The 22,147-nt window shown below is 38.4% G+C and overlaps 2 protein-coding genes across 2 annotated transcripts; one reads left to right on the plus strand and one right to left on the minus strand.

The window, feature by feature from the left end:
• The first annotated feature begins 441 nt into the window (after positions 1–441).
• On the plus strand, positions 442–17,918 carry LOC135689886 (uncharacterized). The gene is made up of 10 exons (XM_089108609.1): positions 442–684; positions 2,466–3,081; positions 5,416–5,619; positions 5,972–6,263; positions 6,529–6,808; positions 9,546–9,728; positions 11,696–12,311; positions 13,146–13,503; positions 14,633–14,971; positions 15,280–17,918. Exons 1-10 carry the CDS (start codon positions 514–516, stop codon positions 15,560–15,562), a joined length of 3,342 nt encoding a protein of 1,113 aa, XP_088964735.1. The 5' UTR covers positions 442–513; the 3' UTR covers positions 15,563–17,918.
• On the minus strand, positions 15,939–21,725 carry LOC135689824 (uncharacterized). The gene is made up of 2 exons (XM_065207185.2): positions 21,588–21,725; positions 15,939–18,689 (listed from the first exon to the last, which is right to left on the minus strand). Exon 2 carries the CDS (start codon positions 18,659–18,661, stop codon positions 16,079–16,081), a length of 2,583 nt encoding a protein of 860 aa, XP_065063257.2. The 5' UTR covers positions 18,662–18,689; positions 21,588–21,725; the 3' UTR covers positions 15,939–16,078.
• Between the last annotated feature and the right edge of the window lie 422 nt (positions 21,726–22,147).

Here is a 22,147-nt window from a genome sequence, read left to right on the forward strand (position 1 = left end):
AGTGTCAAATTTGGTAGGATACAGGAGATGTTAATAAAAGTTTCAAATATGGTACTAAGACTATCCATTTGCCAATACCTTGAGCCTCCCCCAATAATTGTCCAAGCTGTAGTATATTTCCTTTGTAACAATATACTGAATGGGGAGCAATACTATGGGCAGCCAACCCCCTCCCTGATATTTCGTTTCGACGGCACTGACGAGATAAACTGCAAGAAAATTGAATGATTTTACCAATTTCACATAACCAATTTTACAATTTTACAAAATTGTGCACTTGCTCCAACATAACCTAAAAGTTTCTTAGATTACCTTTTGACTGGGGACTGTAGCCCCCTCTGCCCCGCCGCTCCACCATTGATCCAGGGTACCAATCCGGATCCTTGTCCCGCCATCGACGCGGCTCCGGCTCCTTGTTCCAGTTCTATGCCGGACGTCGACCTTTGAACCCTTATTGAATGTTGATATCATAGATCTATGGTTGATATTGATTTGTGACCTCTTTCTGTGAAAATGGGCGTTCTCGGTGTGTTGGTCTGCGCTTTTGTCCTGGCTGCGTTGCAGAGCCATGGAGCTTGCGAAAAGGCAAAATCGAAGATTGTTTTTATGACGGTTCCCATTGCAAATAGCCCATATTTCAATTCTTTGGAACTTGCTGAGCAGATGGCTGACCGAGGACACGAGGTTTGTTACATTTAGGCCGTTTTGCCCAATCTCGTAGTACAATGAAAAGAACAACTAGGCTTTTGTCGCAATGGCAAGTTGTCCCGCTCAATGTTGCAAGTAGATTACTTCTTGCAAGTAGAGAAATCTCACATTCATTGTGCACCCATTTACAGTTACTCTTGATTCCAGTATAGACATCTACCCCTGGTTAATATTTTATGAAGAAACTCCACTCCTGACAAACTCATTCCCAGACCAAGATGCCAACATTTTTTAAGTGGCAGATACCAGGGGGAGGGGATGGTAGCCTCCCCCGATATTTTGGAAGAAAATGGTCTTTGGTTCTGAAACAAAGGAAAGTTTCAGTTACAGTTTCACATAATTTTAAAATTCTATAGCATACAATCCAAAAAGACAAAGATTGAATACAATTAAATATAACATGCTTAACTAATTACAAGATAAATACTACACAAGAAATCTAAAAGAAACAATATAGGTTATTACCTCATGAAGATAAAGAAGTTGTATGCAGGGGAATTTCTTAGGGAGAGGCTCTCTCAGTAGCTAGGCTAATCGAGGAGAGAGCACCCCCTTTTTATAACTGCCTAGCTAATTTTTTCAAAATATCTTTTTTAAACAAAAATTTCTTGGAACAATTTACTCATCTAACTTCAGGCAGGGGGCTGAATGGGGACTTTTCATGATTTCAGAGCCGTAAATCCTCAAATTGGCCCCCCTCAAAAAAGCCCCCACTTCGAATAAGCCCCTACCCTAGAACTACATATTGTCACTAAGCCCCCCCCACTGCTACCGTAAATCCTCAAATTGGACCCCTCAATTTGATAATTTCTGCCATCTGAGGTTGTCTATGGCGTTTTGTTGAATTACCACAACAAATTCCTACTTTTGGTAGTAATTGATTAAATGCTTATAAAGAAATTCCTACTAAAATAAACAAGGTCTTTTAATAATGTCTTTCTAAGGTCTACAATAATTTTATAAGCCCCTCTCATATAAGCCCCCCCCCTCGAATAACCCCCCATCCAAAAATATAAAAATAAATAAGCCCCCAGGGAGGCTTATTTGATGATTTACGGTAATTATGGTTTTAAGTATGTGATGAAAACTACAAGCTGATAGTGAACTTTTTATCTCAAAGGGAATGTTATTCAAGCATTTTGCTCCAAATTAACGAACTGACCTAAGACCATATTGAAGGGTATTTTTGTGATTTAGAAAAATGTCATTATTTGTTACTTGTCAAATACGATATGGATGAACAGATTCAATTAATTCAAAGAAGGAATGAAAACAAGAGGAAGAAATTTTTTTGACACAATCAGAAACAAAAGTAACAAAGTAACAAAAATTAGTTTTATCTATATTCAGAGCAAGTTTATTTTCATCAAGCGAAAATGTGACATCATCTTATCAAAACAATAGGCTTGCCCACCCCCCCCCCCCCCAATATTTAACGAAGTGTCTGCCACTAGTTTTGTTGATCATCTTCAGTATATTGCCAAGGCACACATTGGCATGTTATTTTTACTGGTCATGGGAAATCCATAGGTAATATATACTATTCTCCCATATAATTTCTATCCAGCCTGTAGCTCAGACATTGAGAGCTCAAGCTGCCCAAAGTTTCATCCCACACTGGCATTTGCACACAATATATAGCATCATCTTATTTCAAATATTGAATTCACTTTTCTTAACTGAATGGACATGGAATTTCTCTCTAGAACTGTTCTATTCTTCCATTTTCTGCCTTCTAAAATTTGGAATTTTTGCAGGTTTCAATTTTTACAACAAAATACCTCAAGAAGCGAAAAAGCACTGTAGAGCATATTGATTACCAGCTCTCCAATCCAGAACTTGTTGACAGGTTGAACGCATTAATGAGTGATGTTACAACAAGTTTTACGCCACTTTTGTTTGTGAGGACAGTGAGAGATATCTTGGATTTCCTACTAGACTCTTGCTTTGCTATACTTAAAAATGATGACACAATGAAAAAGATACAAGAAGCAGACATGATTGTGACATTATCATTGATGCCTTGTGGGCACTACATTGCTGACATATTTGACAAACCTACCATAACATTGCACCCTGGTGCATTATATGTTATTGCCTCACTCACCGGAGCTCCAAGTCCCCCAAGTTATGTCCCAACAACAGCAGCCAGGCTAACAGATGAAATGTCTTTCTTGGAGAGAGTAGAAAATTTTCTTATGTACAAAATAAAAGATGTTGCAATGGATTTTGGGATCAGCTATTATTTTAGAGAACTGCAGTCTGCTTATGGTTGGAAAAGCAAAGGCAGTTTCTCTGAAGTATTTGGCAAAACAGAGATGGTCATAGTGCCAGTTGACTTTGCATACCAGTATGTCAACCCTTTAATGCCAAGTGAGTGGTAATTTTTTTGTGTAGAATAGTGTTCTGCCAAATTTATTCCTTTTTGGGGCTTTCTGCTTCACTTTTCATATTGCATATTTCAATGTTTTCAGAATTCCAAAAATAGAATATAATGCAGTCAACTCTAGTTATTCCATTTTTTAGTAATTTGGGCCAAATTTTCAGGTCCCTTGAAATTCTCCTAACAAACCATCACAAACAACCTCTATAATTCAAATCTCTATGATTCAAACTTAAAGTAATTCAAAAATTTTGGTCCACTTTGTCCAATTGGTCCAATTTCAACCAATTTGGTCACCTGGGATGAGCAACCTTTGGAGTTCAAAATTGCTGCTAATTTTAAAATATAAGCTGGTGATGTAAGCACTTCAATTCATGAAATGTTCCTAAAATAGATGTTATTGTAGTCTTTGTTATTATTTAAGTCATTTGAGTCAATATTTGTTGAGCAGATGGAAAGGCTAAGTTTGAAGAATCTTGGCTTTCCCATGTGGTACAGTCAATAGCATGTGTACTACCCAAGTGCTACCTATATTTTCAACTGCCGTGCAAGTTGTGTTGATATAGATTTAGTTTATAAAATGGAGATTTAGGGATAACAGAGGCAAAATCAAAGTTACCTAAATTCTTTTGGAAAAACTCTTATGAATCGAACACATTGTTATTCAACCAAGTTTACGATCCCTCAAAGAGTTTGAATTTCACAGAGTTGACTGTATCTGTTTAAAAAATATATCTACTCGAACAACAATCGTGAATTGTAAAACAGTTTTACTAAACTATGGAATCACCCAAAACGACCCATGACGACCCATGTCGACCCATGACGACCCATGACGACCCATGACGACCCATGACGACCCATGACGACCCAGAACCAGCCAAAACCAGCCAAAACCAGGCCCTATACGACCCAAAACAACGCAAATAGCATCGAGCATTCCTTATTTTATCTTGGTAAAACCGACATTGACAAAGCTTAAGGATCTTAGAATGTTTAGAACAGCAGTAAAAAAAGGTTTTGTACCGTAAGTATTATCTATTTTGAGACAGTGGCGGAAATGATAGGGAGGCATGGGGGGGGGGGCTGCAGGCCGCCAATCAGCCTTCTCGTCGGAAATTTCGGGCTTTCGTCAGAAGACTGACAAAGACTGAACATGCCAAAAGCCCATCCAAGACATGCCTAGTTTTGATCAATTGGTGCAGTGATAAAACGGTTTGTGAAGCGATAAGCAGGAGAAGTGTTCAGTGGTAGAAATATAATTCATAGTCATTGCGAGCAATTTTTCCGTATTTCTCACAAACTTTGATAGCCTAAACATACCTGAGGTCACAAAGAGAGGGGACAGAGGTGATATTCCTAGGGCCTCAGCGTGTAAGGAGGAGCCTCATGAAGTAAAGAAGGCGATTCAAAGAATTGAATTAATCGAACGTAAGAAAAGTATGGCTAGGAAATACTAAACTATTTAAACGAAAAGATAAGGACTGCAAGAAATCGTTCTGAAATGTATTTTAAGCTAATCTTAAGGGTGTGTTTGCCAAATTTTCTGCTGGCTTAGCTCCCAGATGGTCCTCTTTTTCTTGTTTTACCCCCAGCCAAGGGGCCTCTAAAATCTACTTGTGCCCTTGAACATACCTTATACAATATTAGCCCTACTAAATAATCAAACAAATAATATGTGACAAAAATAAAAAATGCTTGCGAATTATATATCTAAATTCAACTCTGTAAAAATTAGCCTAACTTTTTATCGAATTCCTCCCACTGAAGAACAATGAAACTGAGTAGAAAAGTGAAAAAAGAAAGAAATAATTTTAGGCAAAGAATGAACTTCAACGTTTAATTTCCTGTTATTTTTTAGTTGAAGAGGTTACAATCATGTTTTTATCATGATTGGTCGACTTCTTGTATCACCAATGCCTTAGATGAGATATCAATTGTTCTTCTAACTACAAAATGAAAGGGCGTGGTCAGCAAAGATTTCTTAAGGGTCCACCAGCAAAGTTTTCTAATCACCATTTTCATCAAAATGTGCAGCAATAATTTTTTTCTCAAATTCGATATGATCCAAGATGCTATCTTGTCAGAAAATCGTGGTCCTGAGCCTCCTCCCCCCCCCCCCCAAACGAAAGCCTGGATTTCCATCACTTTTTTAGACAAATTGAGTGCATGTTATTGGTTTAAAATTCTGTGTAATTTCATTGAAATTAAGATCTTTGAGTTTGTTGTTAACAATGTAAGAACTATATGACCATTCTGTCCTTGAACTGTAAGAACTATATGACCATTCTGAATCCTCCCTGAGTAGACTCTTACTGTTTTAGATACCTTTTATGTTGGGCCAATTCTACCAAAAGCACCAAAGGAGTTGCCAAAAGACCTTGAAGAGTTCATGCAAAACTCAGGAGAGCACGGAGTTGTGTTGCTTGCTTTTGGTAGTGCAGTGTGTGATATGGATCAAGTAATTGTTGAAAGAATTCTAACTGCCATTTCACGCATGAAACAAAGATTCATCTGGAAACTGAAATGTAAGTTTGCGTATTTACTCATTCTTTACCTTATGTCTATAATGATTCAAACACGTGAAACAATTCATTGCATAAAATAACTATAAGGAATTGAGAATTAGAAAATCATATTGACAATTAAATTAAATCTATTTTTACCCTACAGTTTTTATATTCTTCGAGCATGCCGGTTAGGGTAGACAAATAAGTTTCTTTATCTAATTATTTACTTTACCCCTTAGAAATCTTCAAAACTGAAAAAATATATTAATTTTGCTGGACGAAGCAAAGCTTTGTTGTTGGTTCTTTAATCAATAAACATAACATTGTAATCCTTTCGATAGCTTATGTTGGAATGTTGATTTTTAAACAGCAACAGAAAACTTGACAATCCCCCCAAACCTGAAAGCACTGAAATGGGTACCCCAGAATGACATTCTTGGCCACGAAAAGACAAAGGCTTTCGTTAGTCACATGGGCATAAACGGAGCCGCTGAAGCTGCGTATCACGGTGTACCGATTGCCGCTGCGCCCATCAAAGGTGAGCGAGTCCACAATGCAATGCTATTTTCCAAGAAAGTGAAAATGGCGAAGTTTATCGACATAGTAAATGCTGATGCAGAGACATGGCAAAGTTCCATCGAAGAGGTTATTTATAATTCAAGGTAAGCGCTGTATATTTTAATGAATTTCAAGTAGAATCGTGCTTACTTTTCATGTTGCAGTTTAGAGTTTGATTTTTGCAGGCAACAGACATCTTCCTTCCCTAAGTTATCTGTAGCTTTTTTGTATAGTCTACAACCCTAGCTTCAATACGATTCATTTCCTGAAGTGAATAAGTCTATCCAGTGTGAAGAACAAAAGAAACCTTTCTATAAATGGCTAATACAGAAGATTAAGTTTTGTTGTATTGATCTCCCTTTTCCGTAGCTACAAAGAGCATGCAATGAAGGCGTCAAAACGCATGCGAAGCTGGCCAAAATCAAGTGCAGAAAGAGCCGGAGATCTTGTTCAATACGCTCTTGATAATGGTGGACGTCTGCCTCATTTGAAGTCAAACGCAAACACTCTGTACTGGTTTCAATACTACTGTGTCGATGTCGTTGCGTTTTTGCTGGCGCTCGCAGTGTTATTACTCTTAGTTATCTGTAAAATGTTGAGACTCATGATTTCATTTCTCTGTGGAAGAAGGTCAAAGTCAAAGGAAGATTAGAACAGTTTCTTCTGCCAATTTTTTCAAATTATTGGAATTTTTCCGAATTCCGAATGGCTTTTTTGCTGGCTGAACTATTATTGTGCACTGCTCTTCTCTTGTTTTGAAGTTCTTGTCCCTATTTGTTCATTCACTGTCAGTCAATGTTTAGAAAGGATCTTTGATTCACCTTTTATCGACTTGTTATTCATCGATAGCATACACGATATCTTCAAAGGCACATTTGAGTAGAGTCACAGATGTAAACGATTCCAAAACACACGTTGAATATTATACAATGTAAATATGCTGATTATGGGCCTATTTATAATGGGTAGTTGTGTAATATAAATATTTGATTTCATCAAAAGAAATGGCTACGTGCTTTTGTCAATCGTTAAGAAAGTGCATTTCATCGTTGTCCATTTATTCTCATTCACTTCAAGATATTTAGCTGTTACTGTTGAAAATTATACCCCTGGTGTCACTGAAACCGGAAGAATAATAGCTTTTGATAACTTCAAACATCACTCAAATCATACTGATATATATTAAAAAGTAGTGTGCCGAGACAAGACCCTGGAGGTAAACCACTTGCAAACACGCTTGTCTTTGATCATGCAAAGCTAAAAAGGACATTTGCCTTTATTGATCTAAAGGCCTCGGCGTTTCCTGCAGTACTCCAAAATCTTTATACCACATCTGCATCGCTTTCAAAGTAAGATTGCACGATTAATCATCTAAAATGCTTTCCTGTTTTACACAGATGGTTAGTTTTGATTTAACTGTTTATATTTCACTCTTATAGTCGCTATCAAGGATGATGTAGTTGTGTATAGTTTTTAGAAATCGGTTTGGCTACTAGTGGTTATATTATTTACAAGAAAACATTGAACAGTCGTGCACTTTCTTTACAAGAAAGCTAGAAAAGAAGGCTAAATGAAGTTAGCAAATAGTTATTTACGTCTTTTAAAAGCATCTGGACATTTACCATTTTTTGTTAGCGATGAATTTTACGAATGTGATCGATCATTAAGGTTTAGGCACAACGTTTTGTACCTCTATATCGTTATATGAAAATTAATTGTATGGAAATCCTATGAGTACCACCTCCCTTTTTCATTTTCAACTATTTGGCTGAATTCTGAATCGGGACATTTTAAGTTGTTTTTAGTACAAATCCTTTTTACCTGGCTGTGTATTGGAGGTGATCTTTTTCCAACCCGCTTTCAGACCTTCTTGAGGGGATCACCGTAATCCATTGTAATGCCCAGACCTTAATCTACGTCCTAACTAAGCCCCTAATTCCATCCCCTAATGTTATAAGTCTACTAGCCATTATCAGGTTTACTTTATTAAATCTTCTGTCCATCTTCTATCTTCTATGGCAGATCTTTATCCAGCCCCTGATCCCTTTAGTCGACCCCTTAACCAGGCCCATTTCCCGTCCCATATGCCGACTTCTGTCCAGCCTTTTTTCCAATCCACTATCAAGTCTCTTGTCAAAGCCCTTTTTTATTACCATAATTTTCGGCAAGATGCAATTTTTCATATTGTTTTGCTGGTATTTTAGATTTTACGGAGAAATAAAACTTAAAATTTTGTAGGGGATTTGACCGCAAAAATCGTTCCAGGCGAAACTTTACCCCCTTAGACTTTCAAGTAGACTAAAATTCTTGCCCTTAATCCGAATCTGGAGTCAAAAAAAATTTGTACAGCAGAATTTGAAGAATGTCTCGAAATGAGGCTGTAACTTAAATTGTTATATTGAGTGGGTTTGAAACTTTGGTGTTTCAAAAGAAAAGGAAGCTCGGTCCAGTCTATTTTATAGATCAATGCTTTCCTTTCATTTCTCAGCGCCGTGTCCAGTCTTACCTCCAGTCTTCTATTCAGTGCGCTAGATAGTATATTAAGAAATTAGATATACTTTTACAGGCATCATGCCATCAAAATTCAATAGAATTTTGGACATCATCAGTTTCAATTCAATTCATACCCCTATCCTTTACACAACACAATCTTATTCTAATGGTTAAAAACCAAAAGAATGGTATTTACGGCAAGGATGCTCCCATTAGCCAGAGCCCCTAGAACTCAGGCTAGCTCCCATATGATCTGATCTGGATTTTGGATCTGCATCATTGGACTAGTTCGCTGTTATGCGTACAATTTTTTCCTGTTTTAATTGTTTCAAACCTCCTATCCAGACAGCCCATCACTTCCAACGCATACGGTGTCCATAAAAAGCCCCTCGGATGCCCTTTAACAAGTGCGGTGAAGACCACCCTAGGTGACAAATGCCCACTGGGGACATCGCCCTTTCGAAAAACCCAGTTTCCAGAGGGGGGTTCCATTTCACAAAGACCCCTTTAAGCTGAAATATTCTTTCCCACGCGAGTCAGCATGAATTTTTCCCCAGTGGCTCGACATCCCATCCCCGCCAGCCAACTGTCATTGCCTTTTTTCCTGCTATCCCCCGTGAAAGGAAAAGGCTCGCCGGGCTTGTTTCACAGAGGTGTGCTTTAGTCAGCTTTCAAAGGGTAGCTTAAGGGTAGTCAAGTTTTTGTTTCTATCTACGTAAGATCTATTGTTCCAATCTTATTAGTTCTATTGTTTCTTTTGTACATTATATTGTTCCTCCTTAAATGAATAAGACTCGTCCAACCTTATTCAGACCCCCGTCCTCCACAATGTAATAGGAATATCCAACCTTCATAATCAAACAACTTGGGGTGGCTGTTTTCTGCTTCCCTGAACACTGAACAGAATGGCTGTTTCGATATTGACTAGTGTCTTTTTCAGTTTTGTAATACTGCAAAGCCTCGGGGCTTGCGAACAGAAAACAGCGAATATTGTATTTATGCCACTGCCTGTTGCAAACAGCCCATATTTCAATACGCTAGCACTTGCAGAAGAAATGGTTGATAGAGGACACAAGGTTTGTTTTTTATAGGCCATTATAAATTAAAAGTAAATCATGAATAAACAAGTAGAAAGGACTCTTTGGCATTTCAGGGGGAGGGGGAGGGGGAGGGGGCGGGGTACTGTATTTTCTAGACGGGAGTGTATCTCAACGGCGCAGACTTTTTTCCAAGGGGAGAGGTTCATAAGGGGGAGAGATCAGCAGACGGTAGAAAGGGGCTTCTAAGGTGATTTTCTAATCATTCATTCTAATCATGAAGTCGACTAATAATATTGACATTTGGGTCATCACTGTGTATTATTGCTCTTTCCGTTAAAAATGTGTTTGTTACTTGGGGTGTTAAAGTTTATGTAAAGCAAAGGTGTTGTGCTTTTTAAGGCTGGTCGGTGTATGGTAGCAAAATCCACAATGAAATAAACGCGATATATATATATATATATATAATATTTACAAGTTATTATTACAATTAATTCCATTCTTGACAACTTTAAAACGACTTGAAAATGTCCTTGACAACTTTAACTCATCGATCGCAATTCCTCTCTCTAAAAACCATCAGCACGCCCCTCCCAACTCCAACTGAGCTAAACAATAAATCCATCAATCAATTACTTTAAGACAACAAGATGCAGCTAAGCGTGCTTAAAGGCAATCTGTCAAGAACGTTGATTGATTATAAGAACAAAGGGATTTTTTATTGTTTCCAGTCCCCCTTTAATTTATCGCATTGTAAAAAATATGGCGGAGCGCTGGAATCGTGTTTAGGCTATTGTTCCAGCTATTGTTCTCGTTAACCAATCCACAACGAGACAGATTGCCTTTAAAAACCAATATCGACTACGGACAGCATAATAATATTAAGAACAAAAGAGCAACGATATTTATTCTAAACTTATATTACAACAAAGGTATGTCCTAAAGAGTTGTGCGGAAAAATGCCAAAGAAGCTAAACTTAAGAAGTAGGCCAAAAACAAATTTATCAGGCATTTTGACTCTGGGAGGCCAAAATTGGAAAATTATCTAATTGCATTTTACATACCATCGAATATTTATTGAAGACATTCTCTCTAAAAAGCAAATCAAATCAGATGAATATGTTGGAAGATCCTGATTACACTTGTTTTTTCAGACGACTGCTAAAAATTTTGTCCAGCCTCAATATTCTTAAGAGACTTCATTCTGAGCCTGAATATGTTCTCATTTTAAACAAAAAATTGACAAGGTTTCAGGGCAACATCGCCCATCCTCAAAAAGAAACCACGTCCGCTTGCGATTCTTTGTTGCTGTGTAATATTTTTATGATATTCTTTAAAGTTGGTTGATTCTGAGCCTGAAAAATTCATATAAACAATATTCTTATAAAAATAAAGATAATTTATATGTTTTTGTCTTGTGCAGAACACAATCCAGCTGTTTTCAGCAATTTCGTGTTGTGTTTAAATGAGGAAGGTTGAGGTCATAAAATTCAGGTTTGTGGGAAGGTCAACAACTTTTTGAAATCCTGCTTTTTACTTTGGCTGGTCGATTTATTCCCTAATCTAATCAAAAAAGGGTTCTCTCTTCAACCAAACATGAGCTTTCGCTTAGAGAAGGCTGCTTTCTGTTCCTTTGTTTACGAACGGCGAACAGTGGCGAACAGAGCAGTGTGTAGCCTGCGCCGCAGACCCTATCCTCCAAAGAGAATAGAGTCTCTTTGGAGGATTGGGTCTGCGGCGCAGGCTAAGCAGTGTGGGGCCCTTAGTGAAAGTTGTGTTTTGGGGCCCCCATACTTAACTAATGTTTAGTCAAGTTTTAGAGCCTAATTACTCCATATAGATTGTTATAATGTACTTATTTACTGTACTGATATTTACCTCCAGCGTATTCCAATGAATCGGCAGCAGGTTTGCATCATGCAAAAGGGATAAACTTAGGTGTGAAAAGCTCTCCCTAATTTCACTTCACTTGTCGAAACAAAATTGTTACTGTCATATATTTGCAGGTTTCGATTTTAACCACCGAATTTCTGCGAACACGGAAAGGCAAAGTGAAACATGTTGACTATCAACTGCCAAACAGAAAGTTGGCGCAAAACATAGACCAGTTGATTGGCGACGTAGCACTTAATTTTGGGCCAATTTCTTTTCTGAACGTCGTAAAAGATTCATTGCAGATTTTGCTTGATTCCTGCTTTGCAATGCTGCAAAACAACAATACACTAAAAGAGATACAAGACGCAAGCATGATCGTTACAATATCAATAATGCCATGTGGATATTACATAGCTGACTTATTTGACAAGCCAGTCGTCACATTAACCACTGCTGCCTACTTCTGCATTGGTCATTATACAGGTGCTCCAAGCCTGCCCAGCAATATCCCTTCAGCAGCATCTAGATCAACAGATGAAATGACATTCTTAGAAAGAACCCAAAACTTTATCAATTATAAATTAAGAGACATTGGGATGGATTTTTTGGTCAACTACTATTTCAGAGAACTGCAGTATGCATATGGTATGAAAAGCAAAGGACGTTTCTCTGAGCTTTTTGGAAAAACAGAGTTGATAATCCTGCCTCTCGATTTTGCATATCAATATGCTCATCCAATCATGCCAAGTGAGTATCCTACAATGTCAATTTTTGCTCTCTACATAAGACAAGATATGTCTGGGGGAGATAAGTGGACGTCGCATGCAACCCTGGGTGGGTATTTACGATGGGATTTACGATAGGATGGGGAAACTGGGAGGGGATATACGACGGGATTTCCCTTCACTATTTCTCAAGCTGTTGTACACAGGGTAGTTGCATGTTCAACTCGACTACACCTAGCCCCGACCGTGCCCTCATCCAGGCTAGTCTTACCTACCCTGGTTCAACCTGAGAACACCACAACCTGCGAAAACTAGGGACCCGGAGCTTCAGCAGTATCAACGGAGTAGACAACTGAGATCGGCCAGAAGAAATTTTGAATCATTCTTCCGATCTGCTTTCGATAACCTTTAATTTCTGTAATCGTCATATTTAATTTCTTTCAACTCACTGACGATGTCATCTTCTTTTATAACGAATAAAGAATTCAGTAGCTCCAAGCTACTTCAAGACTCTACAGTTGTTTTTGCGAACAATTTTTGGCGGTACAATACTTTAAAATGGCTTTGAAAAGAGCAAATACTTTTACAGCATACTTAAAGCTTTTTCGTCTGACACTTCTAAGAGTATAGAACATCAGAATAAGGATCCGAAAGAACAAGATGAAAAATATATACCCAGTTGTTGAACGAAATAGGCAAATCAGAAAAAAGCGAGTGCCTTACCGGTATAGCTGCCCAATCTGTACTTCGTGCCTATAGGATAATTTCTACTGGAATCCAAGACAAAAAACAAACTTTATCTGTCTACACAATAGCGGCTTTTACCTTCTATTCGAGTATGTTCTTGACATTTCAGATACCTTTTTTGTTGGACCATTGTTGGCGAAACCACCAAAAGAGTTACCCGAAGATCTTGAAGAATTCATACAAAGTTCCGAAGAGCATGGAGTAGTATTGGTTTCTTTTGGAAGCTCGGTGTGTTTTATGGATGGAGTGATCATCAAACGAATTCTAACTGCAATTTCTCGCATGAAACAAAAGTTCATCTGGAAAATGAAGTGTAAGTTTTTGCCAAGTTTAACTGTTGCTTTACACAATTTTACTGTACCTCTCGAATCACAAACTTGCAGCTCTTGTGCGAATATTCAGTTGAACGAGATTCTTGTTAGAAGAAAAGCAGCGGGGACAATCTTCAAGGACCATATATGCTTACGGTTAGCTTAATTTAATGCAAAAGTTTTGAAGGTACAATTTAGTATATATTCCTTTATTGGGCGAATGTTGGATGTAATGTTTCCAACGCAGATTGGAAAGATTTTAGCTGAAAAGTTGTTTGTTTTAGCCTTCGCTAGCCCCCCCCCCACCCCCCACCAACACATGTCAGCAGAATAAATGACAAAGTATTTGATGGTTTGTTTGGCCCCAAACATGTAAGATGAATCTTTGATGGTTTTGTCACCTCTCCAAAAAGCCTTAACGTTGGATGAAATGTTTAATCATTTCATTTCACAAGTCCAAGAAGGGTAGCCCTTCAGCAATGCTGATTTTTAAGGGGCCCTCCACTTAAAAAGCTTACTGCAGAAGCTATTGCACAAAAATAAACTCACCTAATTAGAATTCAATATAAACAAATTACAAATGATAATAAAACCCTACTTTGACTTTTTTTTGAGCCACTAAGTTCTTCGCGCCCGTTGTTTTAATGTAAATTTAGTCTACATCTCCACTTCCTTTGAAGGATTTGTCGTTCAATTGGAGAAAGTATATTTAGTTACAATTCCATATGAAGTGTTTCGAATTTAAGCAAATAAGTTTTTGGCACCGCGAAATCGGAAGATACTAAATATGATATTATATCATATTATTATTGTTATATGTTCTCACTTTATCGTTCTATCTTAAAAAATATATTTAATTTATGGGGGTCTGAAAACTCTCATAATGGAGTATTCTTCTTTACGTCTACAAATAATATCAAGATACTTTGGAACAGATCAAAATATGATGGTTAAATAGAATAAAACGGCGAGGGGCTGGTGGCTGCCGAAAGAAGGAATCAATTGAACGCGCTATACTTGCGATCCACATATGCTTTCCTTGAGTTATTCAACGACTTGTCCGGGTTTTCCGTACTTCAAATCTTCAAAAATGAAATGTATATATTTGATAGGAAATCATTTTGAAATGCATCAACACTTTTCTTATCACAACAGCCGTGTTTATTGAAATAATGACGACTCACCAATTTGCACTGATAAAAAACAATGTGCAATAACTTTTTGGACAAGATGCACGTTAATCCTTCTGCTAGTAATGCGTATATAGCATTCTTTAACTGCGCTTTTCTAGCAGCCGAGAAATTTTAATCGAACATTTTCATTCTAAAATAGCGACAACGAACCTTGAAATTCCTGCTAACCTTAAAGCAGTTAAATGGTTGCCTCAAAATGACATTCTTGGACATGAAAAAACCAAGGCCTTTGTCAGTCACATGGGACTTAATGGCGCAGCGGAAGCTGCGTACCACGGTGTTCCAATCGTCGCTGCGCCTTTCACCGGTGAGCGAATCCAAAATGCCTTGGTATTTATAAAGAGGGCAAAAATGGCAAGATTCATCGACATTTTAAATGCAGATGCCGAGACGTGGCAGCACACAATCGAAGAAGTTATTAACAACTCAAGGTAAAGATCTTTCACTGTCTTTCTTTTCCCATCTTGTCTTGGTCTTGATAACGTCGGCAGCTCTTTTCGCCTTGGCCTTGAAAGATGGTCCCTACTCTAAGTAGCACAATAAAAGGAAAGTGGATTTGTCCTATTTGAAAGCAACAACAATCTCTCAGGAACCTTTGTCAGTATAACTTGTTATTCTTGTTTAGGGAATAATATCAGGCTTCGCCAATGCAAATTTCGAAACACTATTTCTTTACATGCCTAAGGACTTGTACCTGTGCTTGTGTCTAAAAACTATTTTTAGTATCTGTTTTTCTTAGCTACAAAGAACATGCATTGATGGCGTCAAAACGTATGCGAAGCTGGCCAAAATCAAGTGCAGAAAGGGCCGGAGATCTTGTTCAATACGCTCTTGATAATGGTGGACGTCTGCCTCATTTAAAGTCAAACGCAAACACTCTGTACTGGTTCCAATACTACTGTGTTGACGTCATTGCGTTGTTGCTTGCGCTCGCAGTGTTGTTGCCTTTAGTTATCTTTAAAATGCTTAAGTTCTTGCTTGCGTTGCTGTGGATACATAGAGAGAAATCGAAGGAAGATTGAACTCCTGCCTTGGAAAGGAATTGTTTCTCAAGCTACATGTATTATATTGCTACAAGTATTATATTTCTGCAGTTTCCTTACTCGATTCCAAAAATAAGTCTTCTAGATCTTCTTTCATAAGTTAAGTAAGAAATGCACATGATGCATTTAAAATGTCAAAAATTCTAGCCTCCACGATACTCAGATGCATGTTTTATAAGGAGCTCTTTTACCAGCTATTTCCTGGCTCTAGATTAGAAATAACAATAATTTTCAGGTTTATAAAGTTGTTAAAAAAATTCAGTTGCAATGAAAATTTTGAAAGGTACTGTATGAAAGTAAATAAACTGATAAGGAATTCAATACACACAGTTTTCACCAAAGAATGAACAGAGGATAAATTTTTGATAAAATGTTTTTTATTCTTCTCAACTCTTTGTGCTAAAACATACTTTCCAGACATTACCTTTTCGTAGGGCCTAAGTTCTCAACAAGTCATTTCCATTACAGTTGTTATAAGTGTTTTTTTTGACTGCTTCACTTTTCAAAAGGAATTTCTACTCTTTTTGAATCTTGTTTTCGCGTAAGGTCATGTACCAGTTTTGGTATTACCACTCCTTCGTCGTTACAAAACAGAAGCCTGCACTTCAAATCACGACCGTCATGCACGCATAAGTTCTTGATAAAACGTCTCGTCTTATATTTGACACCGTCATAAATACACTCCAGTTGTTTGGTTCGCCTATCCACATTATCACTTCCATCTTCCTTTATTTTACCAATAACATTTGAAGGTTCCAGAGACAATATGGAGTTTGGTGTGGTCATTGCTGTTTTGCAATTCCATTTGTCCCAGTAAACCAGACGACCACTTTCATCACACACAAGGCCATAGCACCAGTTCTTCGTTTCGTCAAATGTTTCGTAGACGACGTTGCCCCGTTGATAAATACGAGAATCATAAACACACTCCTTTAAAGAAGGCAGTGTCGTTTTAAGAGTACTCGTCGTCGGCGGTGTTTGTGGTAGAGTTGTGAACTTCCCTTTACAATTCCACGTGTCCCAGTTAATTATTTCACCATCCCAGTTGCAAGATAGGCCATAGCACCAATCCGCTGTTTCATCATAACCTTTAGATATTGCTGCACCTGGTTCGTAAAATTTCCCGTCACTGTAACAGCCGCGTGGAAAAGTTGTCGGTACAGTGGTAGAAGGCGTTGTTGGCTCAGTTGGTTCAGATGTAGGGGGCTGTGTAGTTTCTTTTAGAGGAGCAGTAGAAGGGATAGTTTCCGGGATTGTTGTTGGTGGTTCTGGGGTGCTTTTACAGTTAAAATTGTCCCAATGCACTACGTGCCCGCTTTCATCGCAATATGACCCATAGCACCAATTACTGGATTCATCATAGCCTTCCGAAATCTCTGCACCAGGTGCGTAAAATTTCCCGTCACTGTTACAGCCACGTGGAAAAGTTGTCGGTACAGTTGTAGGAAGGGTTATTGGCTCTGTTGGTTCAGTTGTAGGAAGGGTTGTTGGCTCTGTTGGTTCAGTTGTAGGGAGGGTTGTTGGCTTAGCTAGTTCATTTGTAGGAGGCTGTGTTGTGATTTCTCTTGGTGGAGTAGTTTCAGGAGCTGTTGTCGGTGGTTCTGGAGTTCCAGTCGTGCTTTTACAGTTAAAATTGTCCCATTGCACTACGTGCCCGCTTTCATCGCAATATGACCCATAGCACCAATTGCTGGATTGATCATAGCCTTTAGAAATCTCTGCACCAGGTGCGTAAAATTTCCCGTCACTGTAACAGCCGCTTGGATAAGTTATCGGTACAGTTGTGGGAAGGGTTGTTGGCTCTGTTGGTTCAGTTGTAGCAAGAGTTGTTGGCTTAGCTGGTTCAGTTGTAGGAGGCTGTGTTGGGATTTCTCTTGGTGGAGTAGTTTCAGGAGCTGTTGTCGGTGGTTCTGGAGTTCTAGTCGTGCTTTTACACTTAAAATTGTCCCATTGCACTACTTGCCCGCTTTCATCGCAATATGACCCATAGCACCAATTGCTGGATTGATCATAGCCTTTGGAAATCTCTGCACCAGGTGCGTAAAATTTCCCGTCACTGTAACAGCCGCGTGGATGAGTTATCGGTACAGTTGTAGGAAGGGTTGTTGGCTCTGTTGGTTCAGTTGTAGGAAGGGTTGTTGGCTCTGTTGGTTCAGTTGTAGCAAGAGTTGTTGGTTTAGCTGGTTCAGTTGTAGGAAGGGTTGTTGGCTCTGTTGGTTCAGTTGTAGGAAGGGTTGTTGGCTTAGCTAGTTCAGTTGTAGGAGGCTGTGTTGGGATTTCTCTTGGTGGAGTAGTTTCAGGAGCTGTTGTCGGTGGTTCTGGAGTTCCAGTCGTGCTTTTACAGTTAAAATTGTCCCATTGCACTACTTGCCCGCTTTCATCGCAATATGACCCATAGCACCAATTGCTGGATTGATCATAGCCTTTGGAAATCTCTGCACCAGGTGCGTAAAATTTCCCGTCACTGTAACAGCCGCGTGGATGAGTTATCGGTACAGTTGTAGGAAGGGTTGTTGGCTCTGCTGGTTCAGTTGTAGGAAGGGTTGTTGGCTCAGCTGGCTCAGTTGTAGGAGGCTGTGCAATTTCTCTTGGAGGAGCAGTCAAAGGGATAGTTTGAATACCTGGTTGGTTAGTATGATATTTTGTTTTAGGACTTACAATTACCTCACCATTTGGTGAGCAGATGAGGCTGTAGTGTGTTCCTTTTTCTTTTTCAATGCCACGAAATACCTCACTGCCTACTGGATACTCGGCTCCTTTATAAAGGCAAGTTTGAACAGCCCCTTTCAGAGAGGGTTTTACTGGTTCTGACGTTGTTGATGTTGCTGTTGTTGTTGATGTTGTAGTTACTTTCGAGATAGCACCTTTTCGGCGACAAGACAAGTCTACAAGTTTCCAAATATTACCTCTTGGCAGGCAAATGCCAATGGAACACCAGTCATTGCGTTCATCATAGACTTTGTACACAACGTCATAAGACTCGAAGTGTTTTCCGTCATACTTACATTGATTTGATGCAAAGGAAAGATTAGCCAATATATTTAGGCCCAAAAGCACCAAGCATGATGTTGCTCGCATGATTGATCAATTTTGACGTAAACCTTTCCTAAAAGAAAAGCTAAAAATTAGATAGGTTGCCATTTCAATGCAATGACAAGGCTTGGGCCAGAATCGTTTACGTTGGCAGTAAGAGGATTAAGAATTTTCTTCAGCCTATTTACATAAGGACTTTTTGCATGCTTCTACACACTACATGAATGGTTACATGCCTAACCGATCATCCTTTCGTATCAATCTTTTATTTCTTTGATTAATTTCAGAGAGAAATTAGATTTTTGCCAAGATCTTGATATCGGGGAGATTTTTTTATAATACCGTGTATTATAGAGAATGATAAAATATTTATAATGAAAAATGGAATGAAATGAAAATCCAACATTTTCTATTAAATTTTCCTGCCCGCTTAAGGTATCATGAAGCTCTCACAACTGTCTAGCGAAGCAAAGAATTGAAACTGTCCCATGAGAGATATCTTATCTATGTATCAATAGATATCTATGTATCAATATAAATATCAATACTTACTCCAAAAATCAGGAAAATAGTATACAATATATGTAAAAAATATCAAAGTTAGCAAGTGCATGGTAAAAGTAATCAACAAGGTACAACCACCTATGATTAGTCTTAAAGCCGGTTTACACGACCATCAGGTAAAATTTCCATCATATTCAAGTGCATATGGTGGAAATTTTACCTGAATATGGTGGTGTTAAGGCCAATCTCCATTAGGCGATTGCGCTGACGAAAAGCGAAAACTACATGGCACACAATCTCCAGCTCACAAAAGCTTTGCGTGCCAAATAGAAAGCAAATATCTACGTGCCAAGCATTTCAAGATGTCGGATGAGAATACAAATTTTTTGATTTTGCTTTATTTGTTGAAGAAACCAAACAAAGCAACCAAAAGAAAATAAAAGGCTTTGGGTACATAAATTCTACCAAGAGCTAGGAGCTTACAAAAATCTGGTTATAGATCTACAATTACATGACTACCAACTATTTTTTACTATTTTTCGTATGCAAAGTTTGAACAATTGTTGTCTTTGGTGGTTCCATATCTAGTGAACGAATCGAAGTTTCACAAACTAATAGATTCTAAGAGAGACTATGTGTGACTCTAAAACACCTTGTGGCATGAGTTATAGGATAAGCCCCACTGCTGTTGGTAGGACTATAAAAGAAACATGTAACGTACTTGTAGTAACAAGAAATTTTGTTATTTCCTCATCCAACACGAAGCTGCTTTTGGATTCAGACATCATACTATATGTACATAGGACTTCAAATTCGCCGGCGACAGAGAAAAAAGTTCAAATATTCAAGGCGAACGTCGCGCACAGCGCAGGAAACGAAAAATTTCAAATACCCATGCTCACAACCTTTCGCCGGCGAAGAAGCGAATAAATTTCGCCAAATGGAGATTGGCCTTAAGCCAGTCTTGAGCCACTTTCGTTGTGGGCAAGCACTCATCAATCATCCCTGTTATTTCAAGCAAGTGTCAACCTAATAAGGTAATGCGATGATATACACTAATCCGCTAGAGTTGAGACATGAATCCTAGCATCATTAGATCGGGGACGGATAGAGTTCCTTGTTGTATAGCTTTTATGCTCCTTCTTTAGAATTTCTCTCATCTTTCATGCTCTTTCTCTAGAATTTCTCTGGATGCGATAAGGGGACTGGACGTGCCATAAACCTGTCTACTGTCTGAGTCTACATAAGTTATTACTCTTAAAGAAACTAAGTTTTTCCAGCGATTGAAAGACCATGGTCCTGAAAAATTCCGCCGACCATGATCTTTTATTTTTATTGAAGAAAACAAGCTACCCTCCACTGTAATTTGTTGACTGATTTGGCCTTAAGGCTTATGTTTGATGAAATAACCTGGAAAAGAACCTGGTCAAACTTGTTTAAGATTGTAATCCTAAAATGTGTAGCGTTGGTTGTGGCAGCATCGTGAAATAGTTCCTTACTCGGAAGATTCAGCATTACAACTGGCTGCATTAAGACCTTGTGGTTAGCATAAATTGAAGGGCCACTCCAGCCCAAACAAATATTCTGAGATTTTCGCATAAATTGGTAGTTTCTAACGCCGCCCCTTAATTTTGATCAATCATACTTTTTCTGGCAATACTTTTGCTAGAGGGTGTGGCTAAGAAGGTGTTGTCAAAGGGCTCTGCCTCCCTCCCCATTTGACAACCACGCCCTTGTGTTTTTTTGCCCTAACAGTAACATAGAAATATTCTTTATTTATTCAGATAATATTCATACAATGAATAACTGGCTGAAATGGCTTCTTTGAGGCAATATAAACTAAACTGTCAATAATTTCAAAACCTCTTTTGGGTTAGAAATTTAAAAAAAAAATCCATTTTATAAGAACACGAGTCTCAATATTGGTAAAATTTTAAGAACAAATTAAAAACAAGCTGAGGCAGCGCAGAGCTACAGTATAATGTAATTTTGAGCAATGCTTCATCTCAAGAATTAGGAGCTTTCGCGATCTAGGGGTGCTTTTCGGTGACCTTTAAAATTGTCGGCAAATTAGAGATGTCTCACTCAATTTGCTGGCAACCGAGACCTGAACACCTCCCTAGAGCCATCCTGGAAAACAAACTACTGGTTCTAATTGAAATAATAGTGTAGGAAGGTGGCTGTTGTGTTTAGCTGCCTATTTTAAAAATGAAGAAAAATCAAACCACTTGCTAACACATGATTACATGTTCACATGAGTTATAAGTAAAGCTGTCCCGTTTTAAATATTGTTTTGTGATTTATACCTTAACTGAACGTGAGCATGCAGTAGCGGGTTTTAGTTAATCAGATGTTTGTATCTTGCAAGGCCTATCGCGGCAGTCGGTTCCAACAAAGTTTATAAATCAAAATTAAATTCATACTAAGCAGAAGTCGAATCGATGGCAACACATAGTTCAATATTTACCTGAGAAACGGCTCTGTACTCCCTGCCTTCTCGATGAGTAGGATCGACTTAATCCGCGTTTTTGTTTTGTTTGACTTTTTGTAGTTATTTCCGGTAAATTCCCTTTACTTCCGTTTTAGTGGTTTAATGCAAGTTTGTTTACATTATATACTGTTGACAGCTTTTCACAGGATTTCGTTTTGTTGATCACAAAACTTCAGGGATGGCGCCAGAACAGAAATGCTGGGGGGATGGGGGTTGAAATGTCAGAGTGCCGACAGTGAGTGAACCACCCACAAAGATGTAATATACCACAATTTCTGCTGTGGTAATTCTAGTTCAAAAATGAAAAAAAATTGAAAAAAAATTAAACAATGAAAAAAATTATCCGACATTGCTTACAATGAGAGTGCCGACATTGCTTGAAATTTTTCAAAAAATTGAAGTGCCGACGGGGTGGCGCAATGAATTTTTGGGGGGCTCCTGCCCCCAAGGTGGCGCCATCCCTGCAAAACTTGCCAAGATTTGTAGTAGGATTTAATTGCTGATTACGTGTGGACATTAATTTTCATCGAATGTAA

The sequence above is a fragment of the Rhopilema esculentum genome, chromosome 5 (genome assembly GCF_057945365.1).
Source record: "Rhopilema esculentum isolate cy_ngs chromosome 5, ASM5794536v1, whole genome shotgun sequence".
In the NCBI taxonomy this organism is placed as follows: domain Eukaryota; kingdom Metazoa; phylum Cnidaria; class Scyphozoa; order Rhizostomeae; family Rhizostomatidae; genus Rhopilema; species Rhopilema esculentum.